Source organism: Bos javanicus, chromosome 3, assembly GCF_032452875.1.
Source record: "Bos javanicus breed banteng chromosome 3, ARS-OSU_banteng_1.0, whole genome shotgun sequence".
NCBI lineage: Eukaryota > Metazoa > Chordata > Mammalia > Artiodactyla > Bovidae > Bos > Bos javanicus.
Genome location: NC_083870.1, coordinates 3,635,261 through 3,649,672, shown reverse-complemented (window position 1 = coordinate 3,649,672; position 14,412 = coordinate 3,635,261). Strand labels below are relative to the sequence as shown.

The 14,412-nt window shown below is 47.8% G+C and overlaps 1 protein-coding gene across 1 annotated transcript in view; it reads right to left on the bottom strand.

Annotated features, from left to right (window-relative positions):
- LMX1A (LIM homeobox transcription factor 1 alpha) overlaps positions 1-9,886 on the bottom strand; it is a 176,622-nt gene extending 166,736 nt beyond the window's left edge. The window contains exons 1-2 of the mRNA XM_061399847.1: positions 9,403-9,886; positions 6,987-7,173 (exon numbers count right to left, since the gene is read on the bottom strand). Coding sequence (XP_061255831.1) covers positions 6,987-7,173; positions 9,403-9,478 — 263 coding nt within the window. The 5' untranslated portion in view covers positions 9,479-9,886. The remainder of the gene's footprint in view (positions 1-6,986; positions 7,174-9,402) is intronic.
- Between the last annotated feature and the right edge of the window lie 4,526 nt (positions 9,887-14,412).

Genomic DNA, 14,412 nt, shown 5'->3' with positions numbered 1-14,412 from the left:
AAAATGAGGCCATGATGAGATGATATTTAAGAGTTCTCACGTGCCTTCAAGAGTCAAGTTAGTAGAATTCCACAGGACATAGGGGAGTGAAGGGGAGGCTGAATGGGATGCAGCTAGATGTGAAGTCAGATATAGCACATGGTCCATTCCACGTGCTATTCCATGTGCTGAATGTCAAAAGTATTTTTTTTTGTAATATTAAGAGTTTAACTGGCCCATCAGAAAATGTTTCCAACCCATAGTGGCCAGATATCTAGCCAGGGCTTGTCCATTACAGGGTAATGATGATAAAACACAAATCTAACAGGGTGGAAAGCCACTGGAGGCCTAAGGAGTCAGAAAAGCCAGACATATTTACTGTTATCCAAAAATAGGATCCCCCAACTGGAATCTTGAAAGGCTAGAAGAGACCAAACTCTTTCATGTGACTTTAGTTAAGGACTAGGAAGAGCACAGTCCACTCTGTATTTTTAGTTGTTATGACATTATGGTGCAATAATGGGGAGTCTGGCAAGGGCTTCATTAAATTCTAGCTAATCCAAGCATGGCAGCCAGGTGACAAGCCCTACAGATAATCTGGTTGCCTTGTTCACCACTGAAAAGTATAGCATGGAAGTAGTTTTTTTAAATCCTCTTTTAACTACCCAGATGGGGCTATTTGCGATGGGACCATGTATACCCAGAAGGTAGGAAACCAATGCTGAGCCACAGTTGTATTCTTCTGATAACGTCTTCACTAATACTTCAGTGTTTCTGCTGCATTCCAATTGCATCTGCTGTCTAATGCCAAAAGAAACTTAATCCCTATCCTAAGTCTCATTTTATTTATTTTCAGTAGTGTGAAAACAAACATGCAGTAAGATTACAGTGTTTACACCTCGTTTTTAGCTGATATAGCTCTAATCCCCCTGCTAATTAATGCCAGGGCCAGAGCAATTTTATTAATTTCAACTTGGTTAAAAATATAGAGACAGATAATTGTGCTTGACTAAAATAACAATTTGACATTTGGAAGGTGTTCACTTCATTTCAGCAAGACAGTTGGCTAGGTTTCATTTAATATATGACAAAGAGACACAACGCTGCAGCTGACATTGGTTAAAGATAACACGACTAATTCTAATTGTGATGAATTGGCTAAACTGTCCCACATCGCGCTAGTCGTGGAGGAGATGAAGGGGAAAAATGTAAATTACAAGGCACACCAAGTTTCTCTGTCAGTTTCAGAAACAAGCACCAAGGGGAAAGGGCCTCTTTCCTCCACTACCTTTCTACATTTGGCTCCTAAAATTACCAACTTTCCCAAATGGAATCTGAAAAGACTGCAAGCAATACTGTTCTATAATTGCTAAGAAACTTTCAGAAAAACATATAGGGCATTCATTCCCTAGGGGGAAGCCTCAGGTTATGCTGGAAATAGGACAGGACTATCCCATACAGGAAACTTTCTGCTTCTTTTGGGGGTGGGGGAGGCACTCATCACCCCACACAGTCCCTAATCTTCCTTATCCCACCCTGTAAGTGGCTTACCAAGAACTCTCATCTGAAGAGGTGGGCATGTTAGAAAGATGTTAAAAAAAAAAAAAAAATTCAAAGCATTTAAGTACAGCTAAGATTTCATAGTTAACTCAAATTATTTTTAACTCTTTCTATGGTGGCTGTGATTGTACTTTACCCGCCATGGTCCATTTCCCAGTACTGTACAATATACTTAACAATCAACTTAATATGGATTATTTCGAACTTGATATAACACAGCAATGACATGTTGTATACGAATTTACCCCAAGATGCTTTAATAAATTCCTGGAAATATAATGAGTATTTTAAATTCTTGTCTATTTTCTCACTTCTGAACATTAGAACCCAAATCATTTCTTTGACCATAAAAAATAATTAGCTGATAATTTAATGAAGGGAATTGTTCTCATTAGAGAAACAGTAGCTACTCATTAACTTCAAAAAACCCTCCAAGAAATAAAAGCAACAGTGAAGAGGGCTCTCTAAAATTAGTAACAGTATTTGGGGTCACACAAAAGTTATAAATAAGAAAAATGAAACTAAAAAGCAACACAAACAATGAATTATCAGAAGAGCTCCTGTCACTGAAATCTGAACAGCAAAAGCAGCTCCTTAGCTGGGTGGATGACAAAACCCCAGAATTCTATAGTATGCAAAACTGAGTTGAATAAATAACTTTTTTTTAATGTGCTCAATTTACGTTAAGGATAAAAAGAATCCCACAAACCTACTCTGAAAGGAAATGTTCATATCTAATCCCCAGAATACTATTAATATCTACTCCTACTCTCTAATTTTCTTTCAACATTTGAAGTCTGAGATTCAGAAAATCCTACCTAGGGACCAATTCATATAAAAAGAGAAAACACCTCTGAACAAAGACTGTTTCCAATCACCCTTTAAATAAAAAAAGAGATAAGTCAGCTTGCACAAACACAGTCGCAGACCATGGACAATGCTTATCCCAAGCTAAGAGCCCCCTGCAATTTAATGCACACATCAATTTAATACCTAGCTGTGTTTGATTTTTATATGCCTAAATTTTACCATGCCAGGCATGGGGCCAACAGAAGATGAAGTAAAAATCTAACAACTGCCTCTGTAATTTCATCTGCGGGCTCCTTTTATGAGGAACTGATGTCCAATTTTAATCTCCAAGTAATGTCACAGTAATAAAACCAAACTAACTCTCCTCCCTACACACCTCCTACACTACCTTGATAAAATCCAATATTAGTCCATTACTGATCCTAATAGAGATCGTTACCTCAGCCGTTTTCTCCGTGGGGCTGCCAATCAGCAGGTCAAAAGAAAGATACAGAGAAAGTTCTAATGAGGGATATGCACCTCACTTCATTGGAGTCCCTTTCTTCAGAAAAGTTGGTCTGCTCCAAAAGAAGGGGGGGGAACATGGACTGGCCCTCTGAGAGAAGGTTTCCCAAGACCTGCGATTTGCTGACATGTGGGGAGTTACCATGCTATAAGAGGAGCCCTGATGACAGCAATACTATCCCACACTGCTCCTAGGATGTCCAGAACAATCTAAGGGATGATGATAAACTTCATATGTGAGGGGAGAGGGCCCTGCCTGACACACAGAGCCGCCAGACACATGAAAGAAACAATATAAATTTGATTTAAATGTGGGATCTCTTCCAGAAGCCTTAATTATCTATTGTATCACCACATTCCTGTTAATCAGCAGCCTCTCCTGTCTCCAACTTAAGTCCAGCTACAGTATTTGTCTGGAAGACATTCAGGGAAAACTCCAAACTAACCAGATCCTGGAGGACTCAGTTAAATAGGGAACAATAGTTATACAAGTAGAAGTTTCCCCAAGCTGAAAAACACTTTGGTTATTTGCTAACTTTCAAGAACTGTCAAAGACAGTTGAGTCCAACGTTTAAGCGTTCACACCTATAACACCTGAGTTCTACGTGACAGGACGCTCCTTCAGCAATTCTGTGCACGTATCATCCCACTGAACTAGCCATTTTTCTTTGATGGCATGTCATGCACAATAAAGGTCACCTCCAGTTCTTAATTTCTGGATATTCATATATCAGTTTTCTACACTCCAACTTTAAATGCTTATTTGTTTTGGATGCTGAGAAGATAAATTTTTCCTAAGAGTGTCATAACGTATGAGACAAATATTTAACGAAATGCCCTGAAGTCCTCAAATGGATGGTTGTACGTCTAAAATGCCACTGTCGATTCAGTTTTTAAAAATTAGACAAATGTGGTGTTTGACATCAAGAAGATGTAACAACTAGTTGATAGAGTAGAATTTTCACATTTTAACTGGCTGTCTGACACCATGAACAGGCAGTTCATAATTCAAATGCAAAAGTGCCCAACAGTCAGAAATGTACATACAAATGGCTGACATATATATGATAAGGCCACTGTGTCAATATGTTTATGAACTCCACTGAAGACTGCACATTAGCTACATGGTTTTTTTTAATGTGTAAAAATAGCATTTGAACTTCATTTATTCTAGAGACAAGGGCACCGCCTGAATTTCATTTCTATGAATTGTTCCATAATTCACCACTAGTGTTGTCCTACAGCTTTAACTTCTATCTTAATTTCCTCTCTATTCGCCTTGGCTAGGCCTCAAATTTTTAAAAAGATTCTAGGAAAAAGGCAAAAACTATCTTTATAAATGCATTTGTGAAAGAGGAAATGTGCTCTGTTTTATGACTATTATCTAACACTAAATTGCATCCCCCAGAGGATAAATTTCTTCCAGACAACTTCTATTCAATACTTAGTCCTATGGTCTAAGTAGAGGTTTACAATACATACTCAATAGCTAGGATAATATAGGCTATAAGCCTCCTGAAGGCAGGCTTTGAGATATTTTCTCAGTATTTTCCCATCACCAAGTCTACTTCCTTGCCTGTAGAAGCTCAAAGAGCTTGCTGAATAAAGGAAAATGTCTTGAGCCTAATTTTAAAACAAACAAACAACCCCCCACCCTTCCCATTTTACAGCAACTACCATGAAGGCTAATGCCATTAAGATTATCACATATACTACATCCCGGTTTGGTTGAAAGAAGAATGGGATATGGATGGAGGGCAGTGGAGAAAAACCGTAATAAAATTAAAAGACAATGGCGGCGCTGGGCACACACAAGTGCTGATGGTGAGCAAAAGAGATAAGCAACTCCATTTTGGACATCTGTGTTAAAATCAAAATTAAAAGCCCTCATGGTAACATCAACATCTCTCTGAACAATGTAGCTCACACTACTCTGTAAAATCTTCTTGGTTCTGGCCAACAGCTGGCAAGTTGATCCCTGCAATTTTCCCTTTGCAGAAATAGCTTTGTGCAGGAAGAACTGACCCTAGTGGGCTAATAAGCCCCAAACCGCCACCAAACCTGGGAGGCTGCAGTGAAGGGACATTGCTGTGTTAAGTACTTTACAACAACTGTTTCTTCTCCTCTTGACACAGCCTGACTTCCTTAAAGAAGATTTGACTGGCCAGACAGCTGTGTTGACCCGTAAGCCTTCTTTGATTCGTGATTTTTTTTTCACAAACAGAATAGAAATTCACCACCCAAATCCTTTCCTAAGCTCCCATACTTTTGAATTTGCTGGTGTTGTGCCTGAAGGATGTGGACATTTCAGTAATCTATAAGCACAAAGATAAAGATTGGGTCTACGCAATCCCAAAACTTTCAGATGGCAATGGGGGCGGGGGGCGGGGGGGTGGGGTGAGCAGAAGCTTTATCCAAAGGTGGTACTTTAAGTTGTGTGTGCAAAATTTGCTTTTTTACCTAAAAGTTGCACTTTTCACTCAGACACTAGGGCAATGAACAATCAAGACCAGATACAGGCACATCTTTTTAAAAAATGTACAACTATACCCAATGTTACCACTTTGGGTAATGGTGATGTGCTTCTCCCCTTATTTCTGTATTGCTCAACTCATTCAAAATCAGACCTCTATTTTTTGTGTGCTGAAAAATGTAGTTATCTTTTCAAAACAAAGCAAAATGTCCAGTACTCCATCCACATAGGGGTAAAATGCAGGAATACTGTATCAAAGGAGTGTGAGTAGCAGAAAGAATTTCTGTGTGTGGTCACTGGATCTGATGACTTTGTCAGTTTGCAGTAAACCTCAGAGGCAATGCAAAAAAAGAAGATATTTCTGTTCTCTCTCTGAGCTTTTCTGTGTTATACTGAGATTTTCCCCGCACACCTCATTTCATGGTGTGTTTTTAATAACATCATAGGAACTGTTTTTCATGAACACTAAACCTCCCTTGATTTTCCTCATATACTGCTGTCCCTTTGATTCACCAGTGACAAATGCGGAATTTTCCTGCGCACGTGCCCCCAGGGCACTCCGTCACTTATACCAGTCCAGAGTACAAAAGCAGAGGCCTCCGTTTCAGCCATTTTTCTTTGCTTCAATACCCTCCACGTCTCTGTGAAGTCAGTGTCCCCATTATTTAGCCATTTTTGACCCGGAAAAGTAGTGTCTCCCCACCCCACCCTCTGCTTAGCTTTACTAAGCAACTCCAGGGCGGGCCTGGCCGGAACCAGCAAATCCTTCAAACTTCCATTCCCCAGTGTCATCCAGGCTTTAGACATTATGAAGATCTAGAATTGAAATAGTCCACTTCCCTAAATACCTGGTTCCTAACTCTCCTCATCACACACCAGAACGTTCATGTCGACCGGCCAAGACCGGTCCATGTCGAACCTGCCGAGCGGCAGAAACGCACCCCCAGACAGGAATTAGGGAGATGGCAGAGGATGGAAGACGTGGTCTGGCTGCCCGTGTGGCCCGAGGGTTTTGGAAAAAACGGTGTAAGGGGTAGGGAGAATACAGGGAGCGAAAAAGCCAGCAGGGTGTGCGTCGCCTCGGAGTTCAAAGGAGCAACAGCGCTGTGCCTGAAGCTCAATCTGTTGGGGACCCCAGTGAACAAAGTCAAGGAAGGAAGGAGCACAGGGCATACAAGCTGTGGGATTGAGACTGCCTCAGCTCTGCGCATAAGCGTCTGGGTGGCACAGACAGGTGGGTAAGGTGGAGAGGGAACCGGAGAGCAGAGGTGGGCCACTGGCAGCTCCGCCCCCCCCTCCCCCGCCCCCAGGGCACCCCAGTGAAGCGGGGAAGGGAGAAACAAGGTCGATGGGATGGGATAGGAGTGTCCACAATGGAGTGTCCTCGGGGGAATGGCCAGGTCCAGAAAACTGGACGAGCAGACTATAGAGAAAGCCATCCCTTGGCGCTTCTGTCGGGCCCCAGCTGCTACCGCGCCCATGGGCGCAGTCCTCCGCTGCCCCGGGGAGCTTACAGGATGGAAGAGAATGGGCACTTGCGTATCTGAGCACGCGGGTGTATCCTGCACCTTCCAGAAGCAGATGAGGGGTAAAGAAGGACAGGGTCTCCCGCGCTCGCTGATGCGGTGTGGGGGAGGCGATCCGAGGCGCGGGCACTTACTTCTCATAGTCATACTTGCAGTAGAGCTTCTTGTCCCGGTAGAAGCAGGTGGTCTCCAGGGGCTCTTTGCAGGAGGCACACTGCACGCACTGCTCATGCCAGAAGCTGTCGTTGAGCCGCAGCAGAAACCTATCCGAGATGACCCGTTGACAGCCCTCGCAGACAGACTTCGGGCTCACCGCTCTGCCTACAGCAGCAACAGACGTCCACCGATGAGCCTCGCTGGCCCAGCACCCCACCAAACCCAGCCGGACCCTCTACAGATCCATCACTCCACACTCACGGATTACCCCCGCGGGCCCCACCCTGGAAAGCCCCCTGCTAAACATCCAAGCCGAGATTTGGAGAGCACAACAAAATCAAACCAAATAGCGTTTCTGATAAACAGGGACTATTTGGGAAGGTTTTAAATTCTACCAGGGGAGGGGGGAGAAATCAATAAGTTGCCTTTAATTATCAAACCTATCCAGGTATGCACAATCCTGCACACCTCATGTAAAAATCAGCCTACAAATAAATTTGTGCTCCCAGGTTAATCAGCTAGTCATCAAATAATTCACCATGCTTGTCTCCATTGTCTATGATTAAAACTATGAGTGTGTAAAAATAATTCTTTTCTGTTGTTGTTTGGTTTTATCCTTTGCTAAAATGCAATTTTGTTCTATTTATTTGGAGGAAAACTTTATACATTTTCTTTGCTTCCTAAAAAGTCCCATGCCTGCAAGAAAATACCATTCCCGCCCTAGGCAAACGGTATTGTTCAAACCAAAGAGCCTCAAACTGCTGGATGGCCCGCAAATTGCAGATGGGTTTTTTCATAATTAAGAAACATCAAAACGGAGAAAAGGGGGGTGGGGGGAGTAAAGAATCAGGACTCCAAGACACTGCAGTGTCGGGCCAGTGTTCCTGGAATCAGGCGAGCGTAGCAGCCACGAAAGAGGGCTAAACCAAACCCAAACCGACTCAGAGGGAAAAGGACTCTTCTCAATCCTAACCTTTGCACTTGCGTCCGTTTTGTTCCTTTAGTTTTCGGGTGCGGGTTGGGAGGGTTAGTTTTGTTTTTGTTTTTAGGGTTGTGGGATGCTCGGCCACCTCTGTCACTTTGTCGGCACGTTTTATTTAGAGAAGGCTTTGTTCCCCGGTAACAATACTTTTGCGAGAGATGTCCCAAAGGGCCTGACGCTTCCCGGTTTCCCTGCTACACTTGGCCCCTTTCCCCTTAGGAGACACGGCTATCGGCTCAGGAGCGGGCCCAGTCACCTTGGGATTCAGGCAGGCAGTGCTAGAGGTAGCGAGCTCTTTAAAATGTTTCCTATTTTTTTCTGCCCTGTCTCGGCACCTAGGGCCGCGACCCCGGGCACAGAGAGCGGACCTGAGGCGGGCAGGGAGCACCGGACTCGCCGTGATGCCCGCTGAACGCTAGCCCTGACCCTCCGGGTCAGCTCTGATTCTCTGGCTCTTCCGAGGCTGTATGGAGTCGGGAAGTTTCTGAAAAGGCGGTCGAAAGAGGGGAACGCGGTGCACGCGATTTCGTTTCATCTGGGGAGTTGGGGGGCGGGGTGGGGGGAGGATATCCTCTCTCAGTCCGGTTTCTCCAGCCGAACTGTCTCATCCTCCGCCTACACCCCGCTCTAGCTGTTCCGAGTTAGGAAAAGGGGCAAGAAGTTTAAATGACAAAACGAAACCCCGCTCCCCCGCTAAAAAAAATTAAAACACCCTTCACCAAACTTGAAAAGCATTGAGGGCGGCAAGGTGGGAGTGAGAATCCCTGGCTTCGGTTCGGTTTGACCCGCGTATGGGTTGAGGCCCTGGGTTCGCCGCTCCTCCGTAGTCACTGCGAAGGGACTGGGGAGACCCAAGAGGCAGCGGGACCCGCGAGACGAGAGATCCGGCACCAGTTAATTAAAGCCGAGGCTAGGGCCCCGCCGCGCGGGCTAATCCCCGCGATGCGCTGCCCACCCGCCCGGAAAAGCCTCTTGGCGGTGCTCGAGGCTGAGACTGGGGCTGGAGTTGGAGGCAAGAAGCCGTCTCGAACTTGGGTGCTTCGGACCTCGGGTTTGTGTGCTCATCCCTAAGTCTCCGAAAAGAGGGCGGCATTTATGAGATGTCGATCAGCTCTATGATTAAAAATCCATCCTTGGGTATTTTTAATCACTTGCCATTCAAATGCCCGCGAGCAAGCTCGCCCGCCCCTCGCGGCTCTGGGGAGTTCGGTGCCCGGCGCAAGAGGCCTGGGGCGGCTGGTCGGTTTAGGGTGGGAAGGACCCACAGGTTCTGACAGATAGGGAGTAAGCTCAACTGAGTGTACGAAGCGGGGCGCTAGCTCCCCTACTGCTGTGTCCCAGCGAGCTGGACGCCAGAGCTGGGGGCGTGGAGGAAAGACTGTGCGCCCGAGGCGCACGGCCTGAACACTCACCCAGCAGCGAGGAGAAGGAGGTCGACGTTTCGATGGCGCTTTGGAAGTTCTCCTCCATCTTCAGGCCGTCCAGCATGTTCGGACCGCGCGGGGAGGACCTGTAGACGAGAGGAAACGACGCTTTGGGCGTCTGAGCCCTTCAGGACGCGGCACACGCAAGCCGCCGCACTCCTGGGAAAGGACGGAGGGAGTGTCCAGGGTGACCAGAACGAGCTGCGAGGGTAGAATTCAGCCAAGAGAAATGTGGGCTAGGAAGAGAGAAAGCAGTCACAGCGAACTGCTCGGACTGATCTGATTTCATTCGAAGCCAACGCGTTAAGTACTTAGGCCTCCGCCCCCCAACTGCGTTTCTCCTGCCCCTGTCCCCCACCCCCTCACCAGGTCCCCAGCCCCAGGTTTCCCCACCCCGAGTTCGACTCCGCCCCAACCTATACCAGTCAGGGCCCTAGGGATGCCTCGGCGGGAACCCAGCTACTAGTGTAAGAGATAAAGGAGTGGGTAGTTTCCCTCGCGGGGCCGAGCCCAGGCACGCGGAACTATGAGGTCTACAGTCCGCGCCCAGACCGGCAGCGTTGCGTCCCTCACCTGCCCCGGCCGAGAAGGGGCAGAGCAAGCGATCCGGAGAGCGTCCCGCCAGCTCCCAAACTCGGGGCGCTGGGATCTGCCAGGAGCGCGCGGGGCGCGCAGGGAGGTCCGCCCGCCGGTCGGCCGGTGCAGGGAACGTCTGCAGGAGCGAAGAAGTCGCCTCGGGGAGGAGCGCGGCTGGCCCTGCTCACACTTGGATGCATTTCAAATCAACTTTCAGAAACACGCCCGCCCGAGCTGGAGCCTAGGAACAGGCAGCCTTCCTTACCTGATGGGTGAACTCGCTCCCCGTGGCAGGAGCCAAAAGAAGTTGCCGAGCGCTGCGGGAAGCTTCGGCAGGGGGAGGCGCAGGCCCTCGAGGCTGCAGCCGGAGCAGCCGCCCCCGGCTCCGGCGCGCCCGGGAGGGAGCCGAAGCGAGCGCCGGCCCCTGGCTCCGCTCCTCGGCGCGCCCGGGCCGGGCCGGGACGTGGCCGCGGGCGGCCGGCCTTGTTGGGACGTCCTGCCCGCTCGCGTCCTCCTCGGGAGGAGAGGAGGGCCCGATGCTTCTCCCGGTCTAGAGCGAAGGCGGAGGCCCAGGGTCCTGGGTGCGAGTCGGGCCCTGCTTGGCTGGGGCGGATCCGGCCGCTTCTGACAGGGACCGCGGCGCTGCGTGCGCGGCGGAGGGAAGGGGGTGGGGTCCGCAGGGAGGGGGCTGGGAGCGCGTCCCGTGGAGGGCCAGCGGTAGTCCCTTCCCAGCCCCGCGGCGCAGCCCAGCCTCGCGGCCACCGCCGGGTGAGCTCCTCGGCCGATGCTGTCCTCCCGGGCACGCAAAGTTTCCTCCTCTCCACGTGTACTGCTACCTCTGGCCGCGCTGACGCCGCCGCTGCCCGTGGCTCCGCGCCCCCGCTACGTTTTCGCTGAGATCTCGCCGCCACCTGGACCGCGGCGCCCGCACACTGGTTCCGCGGCCGCTCTCCAGCCACCGCAAACCTCATGAGCTGCGAACAAGGCCAAGAAGCAATTTGCCGCGCGTGGCTGCGGGACCCTGAAGCTCAGAGTTCTTCAAGCCCCTTCTTGGTCACCCGGGGCCCCCACACGTTCCCAACTTCCATTGGGCTGGAAACGCCGTTTACCGTTTCAGTTCGAAAGCCTCTCAAGGATGGGGTGTGCAGATGCCATAGGATCCAAGGCCAGAACTTGAATCATGCTCCTGGGAGCGACTACATGGGATCTGACCCCAAGGCGACGAGCTCCGAATACCACCGCGCAGGAAGTCAGCTAAGGGGGCATTCTAAGCGGAGCAAAGTATTTGGGGGTGGGGTGGGGAGAATGTTAATTCACTAAACCTCCTAACCCTAGCCTCCGGTGGTAGAACTTTAACCCCTGTAGGAGCAGAAACTGTCTCCTGTGTATTCCAGGAGGTTAGCACAGTTCTGCGTCCCAAGTAGATGCTAATTAAGAAAGAAAAATCGTGACGCCGCTAATACTTAACCGCATATTTCTTTTGTTTCAGTCTTGGTCACACAGTTAACTCATTTAATCTTCACAACAACCCTATGAGGTGGAGACATTATCCCAATGTTAACAGGCAATGAAAACAAAACACTGAGGGCGTCTGAATACTACGGGAAGGTTCCATTCAGTGGGGTTCTCCGGGGGCCCCTCATGTCTGAACTGAATAGAAGTGAATTGCCATTGCCACGCATTTTGGCACGTCGAACCTGAGCAGAGGAGATGCCACTGAACAAGCGTTGCCTATTACCTGCTCCAAGGACAGGACAGCTGTCTTATTTTTAAAGAAAAAGTAGCGGCAGCGCTTGCTGCAGTGTGCTTAAGGGCAGTGACCCCACTGTAAGTGCGCTAGGCCAGTAAGGGCAAGCCAAACACTGAATATCACTTCAGAGAAGGCAGGGAAAAGGGCAAAGAATTTAATGCTTTACATTTGAACGTTATTTTACACTATTCAAGGCCCTTTCACACACGTGATTTTGCTTGATCTTTACAACAAACCTGTGAGGTAGGCAGAACAAACAGTTTTCTCCATTGTTTCAGATGAATCTTTAGGGCTTAGCAAGGCTGGGAGATTTCTCTGATGTTGCCCAGATGGCTAGTGGCATGTCCCCTGACACCAGTCCTTTGTCCTTTCTGTCACCTCATGTAGAGCAAGAGGTGGAAAAAAAAAATGTGTATGAATTACAAGGATTCTTAGGATAATACATAAAATAGAAGTTAGGGAAGAAAAAAGGTTAGGCAAATACAATCATAAAGAATATTTTTAAATGCCCAGCAGAGTTTTGGTTTCACTGAAGGTCTTGAATTTGTGAAATATGTTAACCAGTGATGAGAATATTTATGTTAGAGGATATCCTGAAAGTGGGTAGATTCTCATTGCATCTGTGGCCCAACTTTTTCAAATGGGCCTTGTATCTGGAAAGTGGCCGATTAGTGTACATTACCCAAGGATTTGGTGGGAATGTTTTTCCCTAGATGGTTCTTGGGCATCTGGCAGGATGCAGATGTGTCTGATAATACATTGTAAGTCATAGGGTCCCTGATGCAAAGCCAGGCACATATATGTGATCAACAAGCAGTTGACTGATGGATGAGGGATGCACCCACCCTTTGGCAGGGAGAGGGAGCGCCTCAGTAAAGGTGAAAATACAGCGGGTCAGGAGTCAAAGGGCCTCAGTTACATCCGCACCTCTGTCACTAGGTCGGTTGCAGCATCAGTTCATTTCTCTGGCCAACAGTGCTTCCCTTTGAAATGAGAGGGCTATATTTTTGAAATACGGGCTGTAAAGCCCTCATATTCTAAAGTTAATGTAATCAGACTACCTTTGGACAACGGGATGGGCAGTAGAACCAGTGTATCCTTATCATGTGCTTTGCAGAATCTAAGTGTAGACTCACTGATATAAGTGATGTATCTAAACCAATACAGATAGCAGTAGCAGTGCTTAGTAGCCAAGTTGTGTCCCACTCTTTGCAACCCCATGGACTGTAGCCCACCAGGCTCCTCTGTCCATGGGATTCTCCAGGCAAGCATACTGGAGTGGGGGGGCGGGGTGCGCCATCTCTCCAGGGGGTCTTTCCGACTCAAGGATCGAACTCACATCTCCTAAGTCTCCTGTTTTGTTAGGTGGATTTTCCACCACTGAGCCACCTGTGAAACCCAAACCAAGAAAGAAACACCTTGTTTATTCAGAATTTTCTCTTGTATGATTTATCTTACCTCTGCCAATGAATTAGAGATCATGAATCCCACTCCTACACCACATTCTTTCACTGTGGTCTTAATCCACTCAGTGACATGAATGAGTGAACAGGCATATTTCTATTTGTGAACCATCCTTTTTTGCCTTGTGTTTTCCAAACACTATTATTTTACCTTTTTAATGAAAAAGATAACACAGAGCCACCATTCAGAAGCTCTTTATGAAAAATAAGCCAGGTTCTCCCTTTTATCAGGAAGAAATATTTTTTTCCAAGAGTTTGTCCAAGTGGGGGTAAACAGACATTAGAAGAGACATCCCAAATTACAGACTTTTTGACTTGGAAGTGACCTTAAGGCTCATCAGGTCCAACCATTCCATTTATATGGTCAAATTGCTTCCCCTAGAACGGCCACCTCTGGTCCCTTGATTGCTTAGAGCCGGCCACTCACAATGTCAAATCCTAGTTCCAAAATCTGTCATATGTGGGCAGAGCAGTCTTCTCCATCCAATTCACTTTGCTCTGAACCTGCCCCAGTTTTTCTCTATCTCTCATAAATTATGACAGCCAGACCTGTTGCAACTTTCCAGCGATCCTGTGTTCCGGGCCTCATCTCCTTCCTCTGGCCATAAAACACTCATTAGCACAGTCAGATTTTTTGTTAGCCTTTTCAGGGGCTGGTCACTGTTGATTCAATTGCTCAGTTCTGTTCCATACAGGCTACTGATCAGCCACATCTTCCCCAGGTTACAATTATACAGTTGGTGTTTGGCCTCAAGTGTGGAAACTTACTTATCCCTGGTAAGAGATAGGCAGCTGTTCCAAATATCAGAAATCTTGCAACTTCAAAGCTGTGTCGTAAGCCTGGTGGTCTGCTTTAAGGAGAAAATGTGGAGCCCTTTCCAGGCTGGCCTTCCAGCTGCCATCATTGGTGAAAGTGGAAGTGAAAGTCGCTCACTCATGTCCGACTCTTTGCGACCCCATGGGCTATACAGTCCACGGAATTCTCCAGGCCAGAATACTGAAGTGGGGAGCCTTTCCCTTCTCCAGGGAATCTTCCCAACCCAGGGATCAAACCAGGGTGTCCTGCATTGCAGGCGGATTCTTTACCAACTGAGCTATCAGGGAAGCCCAGGGCAGACAAAAGCCAATGAATGAGGAGTCACCATGGGGCTCCAAGAGGGTGCGCAGGAGCCTTGTAACCTGGGGGTACATCTTTCAGTGGGAGGTGAC